General features: G+C 37.2%; 1 protein-coding gene across 11 annotated transcripts in view; it reads right to left on the bottom strand.

Annotated features, from left to right (window-relative positions):
* Positions 1 to 12,179, bottom strand: part of CASK (calcium/calmodulin dependent serine protein kinase) — a 200,651-nt gene that overhangs the window by 76,078 nt on the left and 112,394 nt on the right. For 10 of the 11 annotated variants that reach the window (XM_027688827.1, XM_027688824.1, XM_027688832.1 and 7 more), the window contains exons 6-7: positions 11,235 to 11,337; positions 1,258 to 1,433 (exon numbers count right to left, since the gene is read on the bottom strand). In XM_027688827.1, coding sequence (XP_027544628.1) covers positions 1,258 to 1,433; positions 11,235 to 11,337 — 279 coding nt within the window. Of the gene's footprint in view, positions 1 to 1,257; positions 1,434 to 6,289; positions 6,471 to 11,234; positions 11,338 to 12,179 lie in introns of those variants that run through there. The other variant, XM_027688834.1, reaches the window with a different exon arrangement.

Raw genomic sequence — 12,179 nt, forward strand, 5'->3', positions numbered from 1 at the left:
AGTCTTTACAAAAAATGATCACTTTAAATTGGGGCACTCAGGAACATGAAATCCACATTTATAGTTGTGATTTGTCATTTCTTTTTCAGCTTTAATGAAATGAAGGTAATTGCAAATTTGCAGCAAGACTGTTTTAAAATCCTTACAGTATTTTCACTGAATAGACATATTATTGTGGAAACAGGAACAGAAAAGGAACTAAGAGGACACAATGTGCTGGCCATAATTTTTTTTTTTTTGAAACAAGGAGAAGTTAACTTGTACACTTCCAGAAGGTTTTAGCTGCCTAAGAGACTCCATAAAGAAATCTGCCATAAAGTGAAACTGGAACATCTACCAGCCTGTGTAATCCCATGAAGAAATGCTGCTGTTTCTAGGAATACAAAATTTAAAGAATGAAAAATGTGCTCCTTAACAAGTGCAGTAACACTGCTGTCACTTACTTTTTGGCAGACTACTGTTAAGTTCATATAGCAAAATACTTCCTAAACCATACTAGAGACCATCAGGCAGTTTTAGGAGTTTCCATCCGTAATTTGCTAACGTACAGCTCATGTGTGACCTTGGTCACAAGGCAGAGCAAAGCTCGTCTTAGACAAAACCGCAAAACCAGTGAAGTTGAAGCTTTAAAGTTGTCCCCTTAATGGTCAGGGATGCTGATGCTGTGAAACACACTTCTCCCTGCCTGCACACCGACCTGCTTGTGGTTGCAAGTGGCTCCTTTTGAATCATCAGCTGCACTTTACTACGCACTGTCATGGCCAGGCTTCGCGAACGAAGATTTGGGAAGGGCTCTACCCACATTTGCTACAGGCAAGAAAAATGCCTAACTGCATTTGTATAGTAAGATGGATTTTGTTTTAAATCAAGGCAATATGATGACCAATGTTTATGATAGTTCTCTTAGTTTAGGATTTAAATAAAAAAAATTAAATTATCTATAACCCTAAGGTAACATGCAGTATGTTACACTTTACAGATAAACCTCAGGTAATCCTGCTGGGCTCAATGTACATTTAGGGGCGAGTTGTTACACCCATCTATTATTTCATCTGAGTAAATATTTCTGTATTCTAATTTCTAACATTGATACAAAACACAGCAGGAACAAGACAGACTGGAGAGAGAAAATTATCTCTCTTCCTGCATAACAGCTTCAAATTTAAATCAGGCTAAATACAAAAATCAACTTCTAGAAATTTTACCAGCAGAGCTCATCTCACTGGAAAAGGATTATTCAGGTATATTGTAATTTACCTTGTATTTGCCTTTAATAATGCCTTCAAATAATCTTTCCTTGGTTCCATAAAAAGGCAAACAACCACTCAGCAGGATAAAAAGGATCACGCCACAACCCCAAACATCTACAGGCTTCCCATACGGTTCTCTTTTTACCACTTCTGGGGCCATAAAATGAGGTGTTCCTACACGTCCTAAATGGAAATAAAAAGAAAATTTAGTCAAAATGATGTGTGTCAAACATGAAAATAAAGAATATCCCTCCAATAAACTAAAACAGTTTTAATAAATTTTGTTTATGGGTTAAGTTTTTAACACAATGCTTTTTTCCTTAAGTTTAGTATTTATTAAATATATCCAGTGAGACAAATCAGTATTTTCCCTTTTGCTTCATTTATACTTTTATGAGTTGAGGAATATTCTATCCTATCCAGCAGACTGTGAAATGAGACTCATATAAGAGCACTAAGATTCTTCAGTGAAATTTGGCATATAAAAGTAAACCCGTCAATTTGGACAACCTTTGAAACAGGAATTATTTATCCAGAGAGCAAGTACAAAGATATCGAAGAGTTCTAGTCTACACTGCTAACTTGAAAAAGCAACATCTAATTGGCAAGAGCACAGTTTGGGCTGATGCTCTGCCCAAACCTTGGCCAACAAAAATGCAAAATGCCAGCAAATGTATTGTTCATTTATTTGAAGCAGGCACGTAAGAAGATAATGCTGATTTGTTTCACAAGGTGCTTTCAATGTGTGTCACTCAGTAATGGTTCTGGCACAGTACTCATTTTGGATGGGTGATGAATGTACTCCCACAGAAACAAAACTTATTTAGTACTGATCTTTCTTTTTAGTGGATAAAATGTTTAGAATGACTTAAATTAATTTCTGTGCAGCACATTAAGCCAAATAAAAGCAATGAACATTTTACCTCTCCATATAAATGTTTCCCATTGTAAAGAATTTTGTTTCCATTGCAAAAATTAAGCTTTGAATGCTCAGGTCATCACTGACACTTACAAACACTGTAGTCAGGAATAAAAACCCCACAAGCGTAGCAAACTGTCACCACTTGCACCCCCTTCATAAATTATTTGTGCTCACTGATAAATACAATTGACTTCAGAGGCTCCATTCAAGGCTTGCAGAATCTCTCTGCAGGTCAGGAGAGTTTCAAATGCAGCCTAGAGAATCTGAGGTGTTTGCAGGGCATGTATTTAATTCAGTTTTGTATTGTAAAGAGATTCTTGTTTGATTAACCTATCCTGCACACCACTGGCTAAGTCACAGCACTGGTAACAAACACCTGTCAGACTATCTGGCAGTAGTTTAATAAAGACCATCGTTTGTTTATCCCACCTACAGCAGGAATACAGTCTAACCATGATCTGTTAACCAGCCCCACTCACTCCTTTTTCCATCTGAAGGATTACAAAATTGACAGAAAGATGGCACCTTTTTCACCATACTATTCTTAAGGACAAACAACACCACTGTCAAACTTCTTCACCTTTGTGTTAAACATTTTCCTTCACAGTTTATGAGGCAATTCCCCTGCCAAACAAATGTTAGGGATCTGTCTGTGACAAAGGAATGTTATCTCATCACTAAGCTAGGTCAGCAGCTTAAAATGTCCAGGCTGACCTGACAGCAAAGGGACAGTTCTTTCCTAGGCTAAAGAATAAAAAAACCAGCAAGATGCTGCATCCCTCATATCACTGGGGGAGGAAGAAGGACCCTAACTCTGGACAGAGAAAGACAGAGACAGACGTGGGGAAGATTTCTAATTCTTCTTGCTGTCTATACACAATTTATGGGCTCATGACGTATCTTTCAGCCTAACTGATAAACCTCGAAGCCAAAGCTTCAAGATCATAAATATGAGGTCAAGAATTATCTCCTTAGATGACTCTCTCTCATTTACATGCCTGGTGATGGGGAAGGGAAGGAAAATGGAAGTTATATATGAATCCAATATGCACAAGTTGTTTTTGAAACTCAGGAGTTTTGCTTTTTGTTAATGTGCCTATAAACTTACTAGGGTTTCCTCACTGTTTTTCCTCCTAGGATGCCATCACTTGTGACAGTAAAAGCATGAACATTTCCAGCTCTGCATCAGGCTATGCCTGTGCATGAGCAGCAACACCTGCCTGTTCAACCAGCATTTGTCTATACCTTAGACTGCTCACGTGACGTTAGTGGTGTGCTCACCACTGACTGGAAACCTTTAGTGAAGAGGATCATCAAAGACCACAGAGCAGCCTGGCTTACCCAAGTCTTGTTTATCTCAATGGTGACTTCCTGACACCCACTTGGGTGCAGAGGGACCCATTTGCCATTTTGGAGCAGGTGTAACCTTTTTTATACGCTGAAAAAAACATTTGCGGTACTAAAGCTTGTTTAAATATTTTTAATCAATATGAATAGAAGATTATATATACTCTGAAAATTCTGCCTTCCCACCAGGCTTTATAATTGCTATTATAAAATGTGCGAGTCTAGAGGAAAGTGATTACAAACTGGAGATATCAGTAGAAGACAAAATATCACAAGGACAAAGCAAGCTATTTAAAAGAGACATTAAACTTCAGGGAGATATACATTTGTCTGGATAAAGTAGCTAATGAAACTATGAATCCTCTGTATCAAATGATAGGTATGTTGATTTAATGTGTATTTCCAATAATTACGTGGCACTCTCAGCTTCGAAACTTCTTTGTGTTTCAAATAAACAATTGCAGACGTGAACACGGTACAAAAATGACTATGTGCTGTGAGAACTATGCTTAAAGGTTTGGGGTTTGGCTTTGAGGTTTTTTTGTCAATGCATTTAAGTCTGCTGGGCATTTCAGTACAGTGAAGCTTGACCTGCAGAACATCTTGTGTCCTTACAAACAACTACCCATCCTACATTTTCTCCTATGGTGTAAAATAGCACATTTAGCAGCAACACAGGCTACATAAGCAATCCGATGGCATGACTGGGGTTAGGAGTTTATGTGTCAAGGTGCTGGCACTGGGGGGGGCTGCAGGGGTGGTGCCTGTGAGAAGCTGGGAATAACCTGCTCTGGACAGAGACGGTTCCAGTGGAACCACTGCAGGGCACATCTGAGCCCAACAGTCAAGACAGTGGTGCCTCAGGGAAAGTGTGTGTAAGAAAGGGAAAAAACACTGCATAGAAAGTGAGGAATATAGGAACTGACATTCCTCATCCCCCTGCACCACTTGGGATTGGGTGGTAAGGGAGTCAGGAGTGAGGGAGTGAAGTTGAGCCTGGGAAGAGGAGGCGAGGAGGTGAAGTTTTAATTTTTGTCTTTGTTTCCCACTACCCAAAAATCTATTTGATAGTTCAAGGCTCCTATCTGCTGATCTCACACCAGAATGTGAGGCTGCATCTTCAGTTGAGTACTCAAGTGCTCTTACAAACTGACAAGCTACAGTTAAAAAACACTGTCCCTCTCTGATCATCTCAAATTTTCTCACTTGGAAGTCAGAAGGTGTTTCTTCCACCCCAGGTAGAACTGGATCTTTCTTGGCCTGGTTCAAAACCAGTACACCATAAAAATCCACTTTAATGAACTGCTTGATGTTGAGCAGAGGGAACAGAGTGGTTCAGTAAAAGGAAACACACCACAGGGCTGTTTAAATCCCCAACAGACTGATGCTACAAACTAGATGAAAAATGGATCTTAACAGCAAGCTGAAAAATCAGTGCTACTAAACCTTAATACTGGCTTTTACATTTAAAATGAGAACTCCATAAATACAAAAGAAATCAGAAAGAAGACTAGGTTAACTTAATAGAATCTTGCCATTTACCTTGGCTGGATTATAATTAGTGAAAATAGTTCCAGAATTATTTGGTTTTGTAACCTTTTTAGTGCTGATTCCAAGGTCACGATACTTTACGTGAGGGGGTGGAAATCACAACTTTATGTCCATGAAAAAGCAAACCCGGAACAAGCAGAAACTTAAGTGGTTGAGAAAGAACCATCCAAACAGGATAAAAAAAAGAATATATAGCCTAAAGCCTAAAGTCATTTCTGGCCAGCTGTCATCCTTGTGACCACTTCACTGGGGTCATCAAAGGAGCAAATGATGATTTTGAGGTTATTCTCAGCTACTGAGCTGCACCTCTGAACTGCACTTAGCTCAGCACAGTGAATGAAGTGCACACATGAACTTACACAGATTGGGACTTTTCCGACATTGCAACTAAAAGAACTGTAACGTGAATTATCAGTAACAGGACAAATACAGCCAATAGACAGCATAGTTGTCTAAAGTCATGGACACTGACTGCTTTTTAGACCATGTATCACTTCTGCTGAAAATTATCTAGTAGAAAATTTGCCTTCTAAACACATCTAGCGTAAAATTTTAAAGTTGTTCTCAACAGTTCAATTATTTTAAAATATTTCAGAAGCTTTTGAATTTTCTTTGGTGTTTTGGGAGAAGCTCTGCATCTTTTGGAGGCAGACCAAGAACAGTAAGAAAAGGCACTTTCCTCTCTTTAACGGATAACTTGTGCTTTCCACAGGCCTTTCATTCTTCAGGATATAAGAATCACGGATATATTTGAATGACTGGTCATGAAAAAATAACATTTTAATTAAATATATATTGCATGCATGCATACACACAGGATTTTTAGTTGTCAGCTAAATTGACTGGAATTAGTCTGTGCTTTTAGGTTCTTGTCTGTTCTAGAGTGGCATTAACTGAAACTCATCACCATATAAAGACTCAACAGTGGTATGTAGTTAATGTGATACTTGCATCCATCCATTTCACTGTAAATAAATGCCTACATCAAAGTGTTTATTGATTTAGGAAGCACTCAGTGCCTGGATAGATACAGACATTAGATGCCTTATTTCTAGACGTAAACTTCTTTATCAGCCATTTTTGAGGCAGGTTGGTTGCCTGAAAATTTATAAAATTGCTAATTGTGCTAATTTTTCCTGTGGCTAAACAGAGAGCTTCAGTCTTCAGGTGCTGTGAATCTGATATCATTTACAAGCACTAAAGATAAATTTTGACTTACCTTTGATAATTTAGTTTCTATGACTCTTTCCATATTATTCCAGACAATAGGGCTATGCTTTCCACAAGAAGAAGAGTATATACAGAGACCCAATCAGATTTTGTCATCCCTAAGGCAGGGGACTGATGACCAAGATATCAGAAGGAGAGTCTTTCAACAGCAGTAGTATCTGAACGATGTATAAGGAAACAACTGGAACAAATAATTTTTAGGAAAAAAATGTGAGGTACTAATAAACATCACCATCTGACCTCTCACAATAGTGTAATAAGAATTATGCTCATAAATTAAGGAGTTTCTAAAAGAGTGGGATGTCGAGAATAATGTGGAAGGAATCGAAGAATCACACATAACATATCAGAGAGGTCAATACTTTACTACTCTTAATTCCTTTCCACATTACTCCAGACAATAGAGATGTTTAAAGCAGGTGTACAGAGAAGATGAACAGATTAAAAAAAAAAGATAAAAAAAAAGGAAAAAAAAAAGGGCAATTCAGCTTCAGCACAGAAGATTGTCTGAAGAAAATATATTGTAAAAGATGCATCAGCAGACAACTGGACAACTTCACATTAGTGTCCAGAAAACGAACAAAGCAAAGCTCACATATTAATGAGACAAATTATAATAATTGATTCAATGGCCTTTTCAGTCATACAACTATGATGGAGGAAGTAAACCTAAATGACTTTTTAACACATTAGGTGTGTTAGCACTCCAGTGAACTGGAATTTCTGAGAGACTGTAAAACACAGTTGTAACTTTTAAATAAAATGAAGTCTCTTGGAAGCAAAGAAAGCTTTGCAATACTATTCAGACACTGATGATGAAAAGGAAAAAAAAATCTATGCAGTGTAAAAAAAGTCCAACTTTTTTTAAAAAAAGTTTTTTAAACTGGGGTTTATCAAAACACCAAGAAGATCCAGTTTGGTGAAACACTGAAAAGGCTGCCCAGAGAGGTGGTGCATGCACCAACCCTAGAAGCATTCAAGGTCAGGTTGGACATGGCTCTGAGCAATCTGATCTAGTTGAAGATGCCCCTGCTTATTCCAGAGGGTTGGACTGCATGACCTTTAAAGGTCCCTTCCAACCCAAACCATTCTGCGATTCTATGATTATTTTTACATTGATGAGAACAAAACAAAAACAATGAACTTAAAGGATTCTGCTCCCCTTCCCCCCATTCCACAATCTACTTAGAGGGAAATTTATGGCAATGCCTTCCTTTGCTATTTTTGTAGTGAGTCTAAAAGGCCAAATGACAAAGAACCAAGAGCACTTGGTATTTATGTGCTGTACTTCCATTAAGAACATATAAGATGTTTTCCAGTAAGAGGATAATTTATAGTAGGATAGTATTGGACTTTGAAGCAGCCTAGGGGAGCAAACTAATAATACATAAAAATTTATATTGGGCTTGATTAGCATCATGGTACTTGTGACATTTTGCTGCTAAAGGTACAAAGTGAAAGGCAGTTTACTATCCACAGGTAAGACTTGACAGCTTAGAACCTTGTATCACTTAGGTCTATACAGTTATCTTTTTTTCTGTACTAGTTGAAACCAAGAGAACATAAGTAGATTAAGTGGAGGAAATAGTACTTGTGAACTCAATGGGTTTTGTTCCTTCAGACTTTTATGCCATATATGAACTAAAAATCCCAAGACTTAGCATCTAAGATATTCGATATGAGATAAATCTGATGTCACATTTATTTAAGAAAATATTGTGGCAGTTCATAACATGTTCTGCAAGAAAAATTGTCCAAGGAAGAAGACAGGGATCATAATATGAGATTGCTCTATTAAATCACTGAATTCCCTGAGGTTCCACTACTCTAGCTGCATCATAACCATGCAAACACAGACTGTTTCCTGTCTTTGTGCTGTTCCATAAAAGAGTTCACTTATAAATCATGATGATCTGTAGCTACCGTGTATACTGCCAGAATTCCACCTCAAAGTACCTGCTTCGATGCTTCAAGTGAAGCACCTAGCACAGTTTTGCAATTCTGATCATAAGAAGTGCAAGAACTGACCTTCAGAGACTGGTAGCTCATGAAAACAATTTCCTGTAACACAGGCTTCTTATTCACTGCATTGCAGCTTATGGGCAAATAGAGTGGAACAAAGAGTATTTCCTCACATTTTCCCTTCTGGTCTTGTGAAAAAGGAGTTATGGCTAGGCCCCTTTTTTTAGTACTTACTTAATTACACTTTGATAAAAATGAACTCAACTGGGGTTGTTAGCTGATAAAATACAGTCATGATCCTAAAATCTATTCCATAGACATTTCCATTAATGATCTCTTAATGTGATGTCATAGCTTGTTGTCATGAGCTCCCTTACACTTCTATTAAATAACTATCTACCTGCTTGAAAGAACATTATAGTTACAATCCTTCTCAACAACACAAGTCTATCTTTGGACTTACATCAAAAAAATGGGATTCATCTATCTCTAATACCTGGGGCTTAGTTTAACTTTACTACAGAAACCCTTCCCCTCACCCCCATCAATTTAAGCACACTGGAAAAAAGACATCTTTTGTTAAGTTAAAAAAATTTTGCAGTCCCAAACAAAGCAAAAGCCGCGTGCTTGAAGGATGGCTTCAAAGATGTTGAGGGAGAAAATTCCCTTCAATTTGTTCTCCTGGGGCTACACAGAATCTGGCCTTTCCAGGCACAGGTGTGTCAATGCACAAAGGTAAGCAAAACAGCACAAACGAAGCACAGGGGGTTTTAGGTCAGTAAAAGAACCTTAGTGCCATAATCACTTTTATTTAACAGAGAATTTATTTTCTGATGTGTGAACTGCCAAATACAGGAACTGCCATGCCAAAAGGGAATAACTGAGTATGTTAAGCTGAATCAATGTTTTTCACTGAAAATTAGAAAAGCAATGTGAAAGTGGGTAGGTTGGTTATGATACTACCCAAACTTCTCTATATTGGAGAGCTCCTATTTCACTTACGAGACAATTGAGAAAAAAGAAGTGTTAGTTACTATTATGACAAAACTTATCCATAGGGCATATCGATGACATTCTTAGACAAATGTGTAGACCAACGTCGTTTTGTAAGAAATGTACAGCCCAGTTCAGTCAGTCAGTATTGTTAACTTTCCTATAACAAATATGGGTGATATTGTAAAGTCGAAGAAATAAAATCTTGCCAGTGCTATGTAGGGGACTGTCTAGTAATGTGCCTTCAGGTAGGATTCTGGCAGGGAAAAGAACTGTCAGATAACAGATGTGGTATAAAGACTGGAATGGAATATGAGAAGAAAGAGAGAAGGAGTCTGTTATGGAGAAAACTTGAAACAAGCAAAAGAACTGAGACCTTCTATGGTACATAAATGAAGTGGAATTTCTCTGTATATCCCTGAAAGCGAGTGAAATTTGAAGCTGAAAGTTACAAGTGCTAATGAAAGACTGCAAATTGGAAATGACAGTTGAGAGAGGGGGGGAAAAGCGTATAAAGGCAGACCAATATGGTATAAGTTGAGATGGAAGAGGCAAAAGATACAGAGAAGTATTATAGTGAAGAGGCCTGAGAAGCTTCTGTAAGTGCTGCAAACAGAACCACCAGCAGTGGTAACTGCATGGAGGTTGGGCACAGGAACAGTGAGTGGGACTGCAGAACAGTGAATGGTAACAGGAAAGGAAGGCCATGACAAATTTGGGGAAAAATGCTGTAATCTTTTTACAAAGTTGAACTTGATGTTTCTTGCAAGACAACTAGTAGTCTGAAAGAAAGTACACTGTATCTCATTACCTCCAGAAGAGTGGCTGAAACAGAAGAAATGGATAAAGTTGCTCAGTGAGAACATAAAGAAGAAAAATGAGAGAATCTTAAATGAAAGTGTAGAAACTATCACTTAAAAAAGCAGTGGCTGAGGTACAGATAATTTGAGTAACACAAGAGAAGTAAAGAAAGGAGTGACCTTTTTATTAAAGAAACAGCAGTAGCTTAACTGAATGGATATTTTCTTCGAAAAGATGTCTCTAAGTAATTAGACACTTGGATATTTCCAGGGTATTGGAGACATCTGGAAGGGAATTGAAGCTGCTGGTATGTTTATATTGGATTTACTTTTTTATTTAAAAAGCATATAAAAGCCAAATTGACACAGAACTTTAAGTAATTGGATTAGGAAATCTGAGTTTTTGAAGAAGCACAGTACTGATAGGAAGTTACTCATTTTGAAGAAAAAATATTAAAACTAACAAAATTTTTTTGTTGTAGTCTCCTACTCTGGCAATGAAAGCATCAGAAAATTGATTGGGTCTTCATCTGTGCAGGCTGATTAAAGCATAACCCTATTGTCTGGAACAATATGGAAGGCAGCTAGAGGAAATAAAATCCACAGAAAACAAAACACACTTAGTCAAAAAATATACATACGTATCAAGATATTGATGTCTTATGCAATAATTACAATGAAATATTAAAACACAGAAAAGAGTCACATGTGAAAACTAGTAAGATTTTGCTATTAAACAGCTCAGCATTCTGCCAGGAATTGCCTATGAAACATAGGGGAGCACTGACGATGCTGCACTAAGTCCCCACTCAACTGCTTTGACAGACATTTCAACCCTGACAGCATTTTTATTTGCTTTGCTTTATCAGGTAGGGAAGAATTAAGTCAAAGATTGTATTAAAGTGGAAAATTCTTTGGTTTTTTTCAGTTTTATTATGATCAAACCAGCGTAAGCTTGTGTGGAGTAACATTCAGAGGGATTTAATACTCAGTACTAAATGCACAATGTTACATTCTACTAGCAGTTTAGCTAAACTGTGTGCATTTATAATGGTAACAAAGTTTTTAGTGAAAGATTATTTTTGAGCTCTTGTTTTGCAGGCCAGGTTGTGTCAGAAGAACAGAACTCTGCAGTACAACATGCATCATACTAAATAACTTCGAAGGAAAATTTCTTACCTCCAGCAACTAGCCCAGACTCTCCTAATTGAATTGCTACCCCGAAGCCACCAAGCTTTACCGGGGCTGAATTCTCTTTTGAGGCAAGGAGTACACAGTGCGGCTGAAAAGAGAAAAATCCAGAAAAATTATTATACTGTTTGAGAAATACAATTTGTATTTTAGAACTTATTTTCATAAATTTGCTAACAGAAGCTAAAAGTTTGTGTTGTTTGTTTGTTTGTTTGGGTTTTTTTAATCATGTCTTAATTTCAGATTTTTTTTTTCCCTCTCTGCCATAGACTCCTCTTTCTGCATTGGTTTCCTTTCTGTTGTCCCAGGTACAGCAAAATCCTTTCAGGACTTACAGAACTTGCAAGGAACACAAAGTGAAATCATACTGAAGTGGAGATAAAAATTCATGCCTATAATTTCTTATCTGGTATTACTTTTTCTTTTTACCTTCCCCCTTAAGCCTTACACTGTTTCAATTCGCCAGCAGAAATATCCTGACTATGACAGACTTCGTGGGATTTTATCCTTCACAGAGAACAGAAACCACTACTTTGAGCCTTAATCACAGAATTCAGTGATCATTTCTCAAATGTAGGAAAGAAAAGGAACTTCCCTGTGATGTTTCTAATAAATATTGCAGTGAAGGATATTGTTTTGGTTTCTAAACTGGATTCTAGGCATAGTCATCCATATCTTTGATTTTCCACAAATAAGAGTGAGGTGTAACATATAAAAATGAAATAATATTTTACAACAATCTGGATAGATACCGGCTGGTGTAGGAGGAAGCAACATACATACAAAATCTATTAGAACACAATTTAGTATTTAATACACGTACCCAAACTATTGCATTTAATACAGAACAACTTCCTGCATTTACTTAAAGCCTCCCTTTTAAATATCATATTATTTAAAAGGAAGTATGTCAAATTTGTATACTACTTCTTG

Source organism: Neopelma chrysocephalum, unplaced genomic scaffold (assembly GCF_003984885.1).
Source record: "Neopelma chrysocephalum unplaced genomic scaffold, ASM398488v2 Primary Assembly neopelma1_76, whole genome shotgun sequence".
NCBI classification, from domain to species: Eukaryota; Metazoa; Chordata; class Aves; order Passeriformes; family Pipridae; genus Neopelma; species Neopelma chrysocephalum.